Below are 13,222 nucleotides of genomic sequence, written 5' to 3'. Positions count from 1 at the left end.
CAATTCCAATATATCTTTTTTGTGATGGGACGACCACATCTGCTCACAGTATTCAAGATGCAGGTGTACCATGGATTTATATAGAGGCAACATGATATTTTCTGTCTTATTATCTATCCCTTTCTTAATGATTCCCAGCATTCTGTTCGCTTTTTTGACGCCACTGCACATTGAGTGGATGTTTTCAGAGAACTATCCACAGTGACTCCAAGATCTCTTTCTTGAGTGGTCACAGCTGATTTAGACTCCATCATTTTATACGTATAGTTGGGATTATTTAAGTCATTTAAGTCAGCGCAGTGGGGTGAGGGCTGCATTTTAGCATAGACACGTTCAGAGTTAGTCAACAAGAGGCAGCTTACACCGACCTAACTCAGGGATGGAAAAGGGGCGAGTTAACCAAAATAACTGGAAAGACAGAAAAAAAAATCAGGAACTGAATTTCCCCAAACTCTTCCCTGTAGGAGAAAGAGAAGGAGGTGAAGTCTGCCTCCATCCTATCCAAACATTCAGGGGAGGGGAGACCAGTGAGGGAGTTCCTGCCAGGTGTGAGTCAGGATGGGTAGGAAGCCATGAGCGATAGCTGCCCTGAGGATCTGACACCCGCTGGGGACAATCCTGAACTCACAAGGCTTTTGTAGGGAATCCTAGCTCTTTCCTTCAGGCACTAACATCTTTTGAGTGGATTTAATTATTCCTCACCAGAACAGGTGGCCATCAGAATCTCTCTTTCCTCCAAGCCCTGGAGAACCGGGGGCCCTGGCTCTTCCATTTGTTTCACCTGGGAGATCACATCGGATTTGAACACAGGAAACCCTGCTCAGCGGAAGAAAAAGAAGCAAGATCAGGTGAATTAATTTAATTTGTTCAGAAAAAAAAAGTTCTATTATTTTAACAGCCCATTGTAATGCAGCTCCCCAAACGCTCAAAGGCGCGGGACACTGTGCTTAGGAGGGGTTTACTATTGCCATCTCTGATGGGAACACACAGCCAGACACTCGTCATGAAAGGATCCCAAAAACACAGAAAAGGTAACTCCATGTCCCAGAAACGGAGGACTCAGAGGGGAGCTCACTGACAGAGATCCAGAGACATAGAGAGAGTCATAGGGAAGACGGGATGGGTGAGCAAGCTGTGACACGGAGGCCCAGTTGTGGCTCACTCCTCCGTGTCCGGAACACCTATAAGGTCTGACAAACTCACTCTGGTTTAATAGAATTTATTCAAAAAGTTTCTTGTAAGGCATCAGATGAAAGCCGGTGAAGAGCAACAAAAATGATTAAAGGTCTAGAAAACATGACTGATGAGGGAAGATTAAAAAATTGGGTTTGTTTAGTCTGGAAAAGAAGAGTGAGAGGGGACATGATCACAGTTTCCAGGTACATAAAAGGTTGTTACAAGGAGGAGGGAGAAAAACTGTTCTTAACCGCTGAGGATAGGACAAGAAGCAATGGGCTTAAATTGCAGCAAGGGAGGTTTAGGTTGGACATTAGGAAAAACTTCCTACCTGTTAAGCACTGGAATAAACTGCCTAGGGAGGTTGTGGAATCTCCATCATTGGAGATTTTTAAGAGCTGGTGAGACAAACACCTGTCAGGGATGGGTTAGATAATACTTGGTTCTGCCATGAGTGCAGGGGACTGGACTAGGTGACCTCTCGAGGTCCCTTCCAGTCCTATGATTCAGAGAATTGTGAAATGTGTGCACTGATGCTATATGAGGAATAATGTATACCTAGTGATATTATGGTTTAAAACAGTGGTCCCCAAACTTTGAGGGTCACCCCTCCCCCTTTCCCCTGTCCGCCCCTGCACCCTGGGCCAGGAGCAGGTGGGTGGGGACGTGGACAGGGGGCCAAGGCTGGGGGTGGGTCTGAGGCCAAGGCTGGAGCTGCGGCCAGGGACCGAGGCTGAGGATGGGAGCAGAGCCGTGGTGGGGGCTGGCAGCTGGGCTCATGGCCGGGTGCGACTCTGCTCCTCTCCCACTCCCAGCCTTGGCCTTGGGCCAGGAATGGAGCCACAGACAGGGGCCCAGGTGCAGGGCCAGGGGCGGGGCTGGGTGGCACTCCCTCCCTGCCCCCCATGGGGACTGGCTTGGGCCACCGCCCCCCACCCCCGAACGTTCCTCTGAGCCCCACAGTTTGGGGACCTCTGCCTTAATGTCTAACCAAACAAAGGGAGAAACAGGTTTCTTCCAGACAGGAGGGAAGGTCTCTCTTTCCTACATAAGGTCATGTCTACACTAGCACTTATGTCGGCAAAACTTTGGTCGCTCGGGGGTGTGAAAAAAACCACACACCCCGAGCGACGTAAGTTTTGTCGGCATAAGCGCTCGTGTGCACAGCAGGAGACGCCTCCCACCGACACAGCCACTGCTGCTCATTGAGCTGGTTTTATTACGTCAATGGGAACGCGCTCTCCGGTCGGCATAACGGAGCTACACAAGCGTTCTCACCGGGGCACAGCACACCGGAGAAGAAGCAATGGGGGAGAGGTGTCTTAGCTGATAGTCCTCCTCAAAAGGATACATTTCAGAGGTTTACTGGACTATAAAAGGCAGGAAAAAGAATCCCCTTTGTTATCCATTTCACCAAAGAACACCCTTAGCGGAAGTGGATCGTTTGTTAACGTTCTGGATCCTGGTTTGACCGGAAACCAGCAAGCTCTGCAGAAAGGCTTTGAAGACAAGATAAAGCAGTGGACGAGGACTGTATCTTGATAAGTTTAAGTCTTGGTCTCTAGAAAGCACAGTACAGTAGAACCTCCGAGTTTCGAACCCCTCTGGAATGGAGATTGTTCGTAACTCTGAAACATTCGTAAATCTGAACAAAACAGTCTGGTTGTCCTTTCAAAAGTTTACAATGCAACATTGACTGAATACAGCTTTGAAACTTTACTATGCAGAAGAAAAACGCTGTCTTAACTGAAATGAAACAAGCACAGAAACAGTTTCCTGACCTTGTCAGATCTTTTTTTAAACTTTCCTTTTATTTTTTCAGTAATTTTACGTTTAACACAGCACAGTACTGTATTTGCATTTTGTTTTGTTTTTGTCTCTGCTGCTGCCTGATTGCGTACATCCAGTTCCAAATGAGGTGTGTGCTTGACCGGTTAGTTCTTAATTCTGGTGTTCGTAACTCTGAGGTTTTACTGCATGTTAGGATATAGATATTCAGGCCTGTCTGTAAAGGCCTATACTCTAAGAATTTAGGTGTATTCTTATCACTTGGCTAGTGATAGAGGTATAAAAGAAAGAATCAAAATCACTGTCTGCTGGTGTAAGGGCCTTCTCTTACTGTGACAGTCTGAGGCCCTGTGCTTAGGCTCAGGCCTTTGGCTAAGCGACAGAGGCAGCCATAAGCTGGGAAGCGAACGGTCACATCCTCACATTCCAAACTAGTCACATTGAAATCAGGTGCTATTGGGCTGTTAGGCACTATCAGGACAGGATTGTATTCCTATCACCTCCAGAGAAAGGGAAGTGCCTAGAAAATGTAAAAGGAAACTTAGTTTGATAGCATCCTGTCTGGCAAGAACTCACTTATCAATAGCTGGGATGTGAAATCCTCACTTCTGCATTGTTTTGTCATTATAGTTCCCACTTTGCTGTTGTTTGTCTGTATAATCTCTGTCTGGTTCTGTGATTGTTCCTGTCTGCTGTATAATTAATTTTGCTGGGTGTAAACTAATTGAGGTGGTGGGATATAATTGGTTACATAATCATGTTACAATATGTTAGGATTGGTTAGTTAAATTTCAGGAAAATGATTGGTTAAGGTATAGCTAAGCAGAACTCAAGTTTTACTATATAATCTGTAGTCAATGAGGAAGTGACGGGGTGTGGGTGGGGGTGGGCATGGGCATGTGGGTGTGTGAGATGGGAACAGGGAATGGGGGTAAGAAAATGGGAATCATGTTTTGCTAAAGGGGGAAATGGGAACAGGGAATGGGAGTAAGGAAGTTGGAATCATGTTTGGCTAAGGGTAGGAATGGGAACAGGGACACAGGTGTAAGGCTTTGTGGTGTCAGAGCTGGGAAGGAGGATACTAAGGAAGGAAACTGGAATCATGCTTGCTGGAAGTTCACCCCAATAAACATCGAATTGTTTGCACCTTTGGACTTCGGGTATTGTTGCTCTCTGTTCATGCGAGAAGGACCAGGGAAGTAAGTGGGTGAAGGAATAAGCCTCCTAACACTGCATACTTTTGTTTTATTTGTAACTAATTCAGTTCTCATTACCCTTGCTCACTGCCCATTTGAATCTCTGAGTCTCTGTTTTTTGTCAATAAACTTATATCTGTTTTCCCCATGAAGGGATTACAGTGCTGCGTTGTTATAAAGGACCCGCTCCAGAGTTGTAACCTTCCAAGACGCTGGTACGCTGCCCCTTTGGGGGCACCAGACCTGGTAATTTCTGTGAGTGTCCAGTGACAGGGGCTGGACACTACAGGGGGTGCTTCAGGGGAGTTGGTGGAAAGGTGTACACCAAGGGTTAACCTGCAAGGCAAAGTGAGAGCTGGCAGAACCTTGAGGAGTTTCTTTGTGGGGCGCTAAAGACTGGGAGTGGACACAAAGATTAACTCCAGCACCTCTCTCCCTGAGGCAGGAGGAGAAGACAATGACCTACAGTTCTGGACGCCCCAAGAAGGTGTCACACATGGGCTGGTGGGGTTCAGAGTAGTAAGGAGTAGGAGGGACCAGGGATGTCACTGAATGCAGGATCTCAGGGTTATTAGATGTTAGGAAAGCGCATAGAAACATAGAACTGGAAGGGCCCTTGAGAGGTCATCTAATCCAGTCCCCTGCACTCATAGAATCATAGAATATCAGGGTTGGAAGGGACCCCAGAAGGTCATCTAGTCCAACCCCCTGCTCGAAGCAGGACCAATTCCCAGTTAAATCATCCCAGCCAGGGCTTTGTCAAGCCTGACCTTAAAAACCTCTAAGGAAGGAGATTCTACCACCTCCCTAGGTAACGCATTCCAGTGTTTCACCACCCTCTTAGTGAAAAAGTTTTTCCTAATATCCAATCTAAACCTCCCCCACTGCAACTTGAGACCATTACTCCTCGTTCTGTCATCTGCTACCATTGAGAACAGTCTAGAGCCATCCTCTTCGGAACCCCCTTTCAGGTAGTTGAAAGCAGCTATCAAATCCCCCCTCATTCTTCTCTTCTGCAGGCTACACAATCCCAGCTCCCTCAACCTCTCCTCATAACTCATGTGTTCCAGTCCCCTAATCATTTTTGTTGCCCTTCGCTGGACTCTCTCCAATTTATCCACATCCTTCTTGAAGTGTGGGGCCCAAAACTGGACACAGTACTCCAGATGAGGCCTCACCAATGTCGAATAGAGGGGAACGATCACGTCCCTCGATCTGCTCGCAATGCCCCTACTTATACTCATGGCAGAACTAAGTATTATCTAGACCAGGGGTTCTCAAACTGGGGGTTGGGACCCCTCAGGGGTTTGCAAAGTTATTACATGGGGGGTTGCGAGCTGTCAGCCTCTGCCCCAAGCCCCTCTTTGCCTCCAGCATTTATAATGGTGTTAAATATATAAACCAATGTTTTTAATTTATAGGGGGTGGGGTCCACACTCAGAGGCTTGCTGTCACAGAGTCCCCGGGCGATGCTTTGGAACTGCTCCCTACGAAGCCAGGCAGGACTCTGGGGAAGACCCCTTTCTCTGAGCAGACTGTCTGCAGGACACACAGCTCACATGGTTTCCACCTTCCTGGGTCTGACCTCGGAGCATTCAGCATCCTCTGCCTCTCTGTACACTTCCCACAGTGAGTCCGCCCAGGCGGGGTCTTGGGGAAGCCAGAGGGTCCTGCCCCCCCAACTCCGTAGTCAGACGTGACTCTCAGCCAGCTAGTAACACAGAAGGTTTATTAGATGACAGGAACATGGTCTAAACCAGCTTGTAGGTACAGAGAACAGGACCCCTCAGCCGGGTCCATTTTGGGGGGCAGTGAGCCAGAGAACCACGTCTGCACTTCACTCCATGTCCCCAGCCAGCTCCAAACTGACTCCCCTCCAGCCCCTCCTCCTCTCGGCTTTGACCCTTTCCTGGGCCAGGTCGTCACCTGATTCCTTTGTTCTCCAACCCTTTAGCTCTCACCTTGCAGGGGGGAAGGGCCCAGGCCATCAGGTGCCAGGAAACAGGGTGTCGGCCATTCTCTGTGTCCAGACCCCTGCACACACCTGTCCTCTAGGGCTCTGCAATGATCATATACCCTTATCCCACCATCTAGAACTGCATAGGGGAAACTGAGGCACCCCCACAATATTCAGAGGAAACATTAAGAACAGTCCCGCTTTGTCACACTTGCTGTGTGAAAGGGATCACCAGTACAAAAGTTTGAGAACCACTGATCTAGACCATCCCTGACAGGTATGTGTCTAACCTGTTCTTAAAAATCTCCAGTGATGGAGATTCCAGAATCTCCCAAGGCAATTTATTCCAGTGCTTAACCACCCTGACAGTTATGAAATGAAGTAGGGAACGAATTAATAAATTTGCACTGCTTGTCTTGAGCAGTGCAGGACGGTATATTCCTGAGGTACAGGGCTGGGAGCTGGGAGGATTTGGTGCCTTTCTCTGTGTGATTCATGAGTGGCTCTGGGAGCATTCATGAAATCTAGCTGCATGTGGGGCTCCACATGCCGTTGTGCTGAGTGTTCACAGGGCCTGGAGGGGTTTGCTGCTTGTCACTAGCAAAGCATTGCGAGAGAGAGCCCAGGTTGGAGAGTTAAGGGGCAACAGCGGTCCCATGGTCCCAGGCTGCACCCTGGGGATCCCATCACAGGCAGGATAGCCAGTTCAGGTAATTGTTTGCAGGAAAGAGACAAAGAAATGACCCTGATGGGATGTCTGAAGAAGTTAGACCTGCTGAGGTGTCCATCAGGGGATGGTCAGCCAGGCAGGCATGAAGACCATTTTCAAATCTTTTTTTCCTACTGCAGAATAAACACTCCTTTGGTCTGAAGGAGACTCTTTTGTCACTGATCTCAGACTCCCGAAGGGAAGTAGTAAAGGTGTCCGCACTCAGCCTGACCTGCTGGGTAAGCACAGAGGGTAGCACCGCCCAGGGCCTGGTTTAGGAGAAGAAGAATTGCTGAATTCCACTCCAGGAGACAGAAAGGCGTGAGACCTGACCCCAGGGTAACGAACTCTGAGAGAGGAGGAAGGGGACAGAAATGCAGCTAGCCCATCACTCACCGTGGCACTGTGACAATCCCAGGGGGAAAACAGTGGGGTCTGAACCCCAGAACAAGGGAAGCATCTGATTGTATGCAGTATTACTGTGCTATAAAAATGCTCAATAGAGCAAGGTCTTGTCTGAAAGCCTGCAATATGCTGGTCATTACTATCTGAACACCACATGAGGAATTATGGATCCTCGCCTCTACTATGCTTTCGAGTTTGTGACCCGACAAATGGAGAAAAAAGTTGTCTAGCTTCCGGTCTGCAACAGCATCCACGTCACACTCCCTACCAGTACCTGGCCTGAGCCGGGAAAGCTAATGACCCGACCAGCAGAACAAACTCCGTGATGACTGCTAGGAGTGTTAGTGATGATAATGTAGTATTCAGGCCTGTATATCTGCCTGAGATAGAAGTTTGGGTCTTGTTTGGCTCATTTGACTTCTGATATTTTTATATTCTTATTAATGTGTGTGAACAAAGAACAAAGGCACCGTATGTTACATCTGCCCACAAGCAGATGGGGTGAAAAGAGAAAGTGTCGCTGGGCAGAGTGGGAGAGGACACTTGAAGGACAGCCCTGCCTCAACTTCTCTCCCAAGATAAGGTCAAGCAACAGGTTGGGAAGGGCAAGGGGAGATATTTTTTTGGGGGGGGGAGGGAGGGTGGGTGGAAGGTATAAAAAACACTGAAAGCCAAAGAAATGCCTGTCCCTGACCAAAGCACAACCTCACTCCTTACCCTTCCCATGGGATACAAAAGAGGTGACACTGAGCCCCCAGACTCACGACCCTCCAAAACAGAACATGACCATAAATTGTAAGGAGTGGGATCATGGGTGTGCACTGCAGGTATAACTATGCCTTCTAGGGAAGCGGAAAGTGGGACACTGGGGAAAAGTCTCTGCTGGCGTGTAGAGCTATGGATATGCTTGATTAATGCCAATAACCATGGCATTGCCTGCACTTTGCCTGCTCATCTTCTGCTTTCTGTCTGCGTGACAAGAAGCAAGGGAGGGCGAAGAGAAAGCCGGCCCCTAACAATGATGTAAATTAACCAGGGGGGAATCAAAACAATAGAAAAGCCATTTACATGCAAACGAGTAGGGGATGGGAAGCGCACAGAAAGGGAAGAACAGGAGGAAGCAATACTGGCTGTTGAAACAGAGACATTTCGTGGGGAGATAAGGTGGGTAAAGAAACAATTGAGCAGGAGACACAGGAACCAAGTGCTCTGGGTTTTGCTGGGTTGTATCCTGGCTAAGGAAGGAGGAGCGTGGGGAGCAAACGACTTGGAACAAAAAACCTAGTTAGTTAAGTTTCAGAGTAGCAGCCGTGTTAGTCTGTATTCGCAAAAAGAAAAGGAGGACTTGTGGCACCTTAGAGACTAACCCATTTATTTGAGCATGAGCTTTCGTGAGCTACAGCTCACTTCATCGGATGCATGCCGTGGAAAGTTTAGAAGATCTTATTATATACACAGAAAGCATGAAAAAAATACCTCCTCCCACCCCAGTCTCCTGCTGGTAATAGCTTATCTAAAGTGATCACTCTCCTTACAATGTGTGAGCTGTAGCTCACGAAAGCTCATGCTCAAATAAATGGGTTAGTCTCTAAGGTGCCACAAGTCCTCCTTTTCTAGTTAGTTAAGTTAGGTTTTAGTCTCAGAAGCATATTTTAACTTGGGTTTGTTTGTAACTATTTCTATCCCAATTCCCTCTCCTTGGTGTGAACAAAGAATGATTATTTAGGTAACAAACTTACTCGTTTTACTGCACAAGCATCCCAGTGCAGAGCTGCACCCTGAGGAGTGAAATCAGCCAAACTAAGGCCAGGTCTACACGAGAGAGCTTACAGTGAGGCAGCTGCATGTAGCCGCTCTGCATAACTAAACCACCCCCAACGAGGAGCAGCGGTAGCTATGTGGGCGGGAGAAGCCCTGCCACTTTCACAGCACGATGCACACTGGCGCTTATGCCAGTAAAGGGGTGATCTCACTTTGCTAGTCTGAGCTGGCTCGTGTGGAGTAGGCTGAGTGTTGGAGTGGAGGCCAGTGGCAGGCAGCTTCTCTTCACTCTGCTGGAATTAAACCCCAGTTTTGCCTTCGCAAAGAGAAGTTGTTAGACTTTGTGCAATACCGCGTCTGCTCCTGTTCCCAGAGCGTTCTGTAGCAGGGGAGGGCAGAGGGCGTCACTGTGTGTGTCACTGGCATGTTGGGGTGATGCTGAAACAGGGCAGAGGAGAGGTGGCATTGTGGGGTGTCGTGAACCTTAACTCTTCATTTCGTCTTCTAAGAACCAAGGGGAAAGGAATCCTTACCCAGCGAAGTCACATTCTCATAGTTCTCCTGCATGACGTCTCCGCAGAGGGCTCTCTGAGCGGGGTCCAGCAGAGCCCACTCTTCCCTGGTGAAATACACAGCCACCTCCTCGAAGGTCACCGGCCCCTGAAAGAGCAAGAGTCCCACACTCAGGACCTGCTGCCCCACTCACAGCCCCACCATTCACGGGGGAGAGGGACCTACCAGATGGAAGCTCTGGGAGGCTCACAATCAGCAAGTTCCTCCTCCACCCTGCTCAGAGCAGCCAGAAGGCCTCAGAGTGAGGTGAGAAAGAGAACTTCTCGTGCTTCCCAGCAGATAGAGGGGGCAGGGTCTTCACATTCATCACACACCTACTAGCCAGAGCCTGATACAGGAGATGGGGCCCCTAGCAGGCTCCAGGCCCCCTGGTAGGAATCCCAACCCCCTCCCCATTGCCATTAGCTGGATGTCAGGAGATGGGGCATCTCCCCTAACACCCTCTGGTGGGTGTCCCCTTCATGTTGCTCAGAAACCTTAGGTTGGTAGGTTGAGACTCCAGCACTAGTAATCTGGTAAGTTTTCCCAGCCCAGGCCAACGGGTTTGTTTCCTGTTCCACTAATACGTGGATCTGAACCCCCAACCCCCATAGGTCTGTTCCTAGAATCCGGGCCCTAGGTTGAACAAGTCCCAGCAGGTTCGCCACACCCTGTCCCCCTCCCTTTCTCCACCCTGTGGATTTCCTGCGCCCCCCCCCCCACCTCTTGATCAAACTCTTAAGCAATCTTGACCTCCTCTGTATTTTCTGCCCCCCTCTCTGCAGCATGAACCCACCAGCAACTCCATCAGAAACCTTACCTGGACTGGCTCCACCGCAGCCATTGTCCTTTCTCGTCCCCGGGGAGGATGGGAGCATCGGGAGCCAAAGGCAGGTGTTACTCTACAGCCTGTCAGGGCAAGAAGGGGGACTGGGGAGATTTCAGAAGTGGCTTTAATGCATTTCACATCACGATTGCCCCTGGCTCTTTCCCTACCGACAGATTTTTCTTAAGAGCAGGTTAGACAAACACCTGTCAGGGATGGTCTAGATAATACTTAGTCCTGCCTTGAGTGCAGGGGACTGGACTAGATGACCTCTTGAGGGCTCTTCCAGTCCTATGATTCTGTGGAATTGAATCAGCCCCACTGGTTGACCTGATGCCCAGAATTCTTTCGGGCTGCATTCACCTCTCCAGTTTTATTCTGGTCTGCAGTGATTCTGGTCTATGTCTCATGTTCCTAAAGCTCAGGCTTCCAGCCAGCCAATGGCAGGGGTCAGGAAGGGATCTCTCCCCACCTTCCCCCTTCCAAATGTATTCTGGGAGATTTTTTGTTTTTATCTCCTTCCTCTGAAGTATCAGGCATGGTGACGGCTGGAGATGGGAGACTGGGCGGGGGTAATCATTTCCCTGTCAGGGGCCTCAAGCATCTCACTCCCCATCTCCCATTCTCTGCCTCTGGCGTAAAACAATCTAGTCTGCTGTGGGCCATGATACTTGGATCTCACTCCAGCTGTTGGGTTTAGTAGGCGGGTGGTGGCTGGGGTTGGTGGCCTGTGACACAGGAGGTCAGATCAGATGATGTAGTGGACCCGTCTGGCCTGAAACTCTCTGCCTCTATAACTGGACCAGTTTGGGACCCTGTCACCGCTCTCCCCACTTACTTCTCCTTCAGTTTCTCTATCTCCTTCCCCGTCTCCCCTCCCTCCAGCTGGGAGACTTGGCCCACACCTACGTCTGGGTTCCCTCCCACTCCTACAATCGCTAATGGCAGCGAATACCATTTGGGATCCAAACTTGCTGCCCCACCCCCATCTCTGCTAATCACCAGAGGGGGTTACTGTGATAGAGACCCAGCAGTGAAAGGGTTACTGTGCACAGCTCCAAGGTCCCTATTTCCACAGCTGGGATTGTGAAGGAAAGGAAGAGATTTTGAAATGTGGGTTTTATCAGAATGACGAGTCCCCAGGGTTGGTCCATGTATGCTATAGCACCAGCAGCTCATTCATCTTTATATCCCCTGGGAGAATAACACGAGGGGGAAAGGAGTCCAGGAGAGCTGGCTATATTTTAAAGAATCCTCATTGTGGTTACAGGGACAAACCATCCCGATGTGTAGAAAGAATAGTAAATATGGCAGGTGACCAGCTTGGCTTAACAGTGAAATCCTTGCTGATCTTAAATACTAAAAAGAAGCTTACAAGAAGTGGAAGATTGGACAAAAATGGCCAGGGAAGAATATAAAAATATTGCTCGACCATGCAGGAGTGAAATCAGGAGGGCCAAATCACACCTGGAGTTGCAGCTAGCAAGAGATGTTACAAGTACCAAGATGGGTTTCTTCAGGGATGTTAGCAACAAGAAGAAAGTCAAGGAAAGTGTGGGCCCCTTACTGAATGAGGGAGGCAACCTAGTGACAGAGGATGTGCAAAAAGCTAATGTACTCAATGCTTTTTTTGCCTCTGTCTTCACGAACAAGGTCAGCTCCCAGACTACTGCACTGGGCAGCACAGCATGGGGAGGAGGTGACCAGCCCTCTGTGGAGAAAGAAGTGATTCGGGACTATTTAGAAAAGCTGGACGAGCACAAGTCCATGGGGCCGGATGTGCTGCATCCGAGAGTGCTAAAGGAGTTGGCTCTGTGATTGCAGAGCTACTGGCCATTATCTTTGAAAACTCATGGCAATCGGGGGAGGTCCCAGATGACTGGAAAAAGGCTAATGTAGTGCCCATCTTTTAAAAAGGGAAGGAGGAGGATTAGGGGAACTACAGGCCAGTCAGCCTCACCTCAGTCCCTGGAAATATCATGGAGCAGGTCCTCAAGGAATCAATTCTGAAGCACTTAGAGGAGAAGAAAGTGATCAGGAACAGTCAGCATGGATTCACCAAGGGCAAGTCATGCCTGACTAATCTAATTGCCTTCTATGATGAGATAACTGGCTCTGTGGATGAGGGGAAAGCAGTGGACATGTTATTCCTTGACTTTAGCAAAGCTTTTGACATGGTCTCCCACAGTATTGTTGCCAGCAAGTTAAAGAAGTATGGGCTGGATGAATGAACTATAAGGTGGATAGAAAGCTGGCTAGATCATCGGGCTCAACAGGTAGTGATCAATGGCTCCATGTCTAGTTGGCAACTGATATGAAGCGGAGTGCCCCAAGGGTTGGTCCTGGGGCCGGTTTTTTTCAATATCTTCATTAATTATCTGGAGGATGGTGTGGATTGCACCCTCAGCAAGTTTGCAGATGACACTAAACTGGGAGGAGAGGTTGATACGCTGGAGGGTAGGGATAGGATACAGAGGGCCCTAGACGAATTAGAGGATTTGGCCAAAAGAAATCTGATGAGGTTCAACAAGGACAAGTGCAGAGTCATAGAATCATAGAATATCAGGGTTGGAAGGGACCTCAGGAGGTATCTAGTCCAACCCCCTGCACTTAGGACGGAAGAATCCCATGCACCGCTACAGACTAGGGACCGAATGGCTAGGCAGCAGTTCTGTAGAAAAGGACCTAGGGGTTACAGTGGACGAGAAGCTGGATGAGTCAACAGTGTGCCTTTGTTGCCAAGGCAGCACTGGAATGCGTTACCTAGGGAGGTGGTGGAATCTCCTTCCTTAGAGGTTTTTAAGGTCAGGCTTGACAAAGCCCTGGCTGGGATGATTTAGTTGGGGATTGGT

General features: G+C 48.9%; 1 protein-coding gene across 4 annotated transcripts in view; it reads right to left on the bottom strand.

Annotated features, from left to right (window-relative positions):
* The window catches only part of LOC311514062 (uncharacterized protein), a 47,289-nt gene that overhangs the window by 6,302 nt on the left and 27,765 nt on the right, over positions 1–13,222 (bottom strand). For 3 of the 4 annotated variants that reach the window (XM_084616373.1, XM_084616374.1, XM_084616375.1), the window contains exons 8-10: positions 10,365–10,474; positions 9,526–9,652; positions 703–816 (exon numbers count right to left, since the gene is read on the bottom strand). In XM_084616373.1, coding sequence (XP_084472499.1) covers positions 703–816; positions 9,526–9,652; positions 10,365–10,474 — 351 coding nt within the window. The remainder of the gene's footprint in view (positions 1–702; positions 817–9,525; positions 9,653–10,364; positions 10,475–13,222) is intronic. The other variant, XM_084616376.1, reaches the window with a different exon arrangement.

The sequence above is a fragment of the Lepidochelys olivacea genome (genome assembly GCF_965140295.1).
Source record: "Lepidochelys olivacea isolate rLepOli2 genome assembly, chromosome: 28".
Lineage (NCBI taxonomy): Eukaryota > Metazoa > Chordata > Testudines > Cheloniidae > Lepidochelys > Lepidochelys olivacea.
The sequence above is the reverse complement of the archived record's forward strand: the minus strand, read 5'-3'. Positions and strand labels throughout refer to the sequence as shown.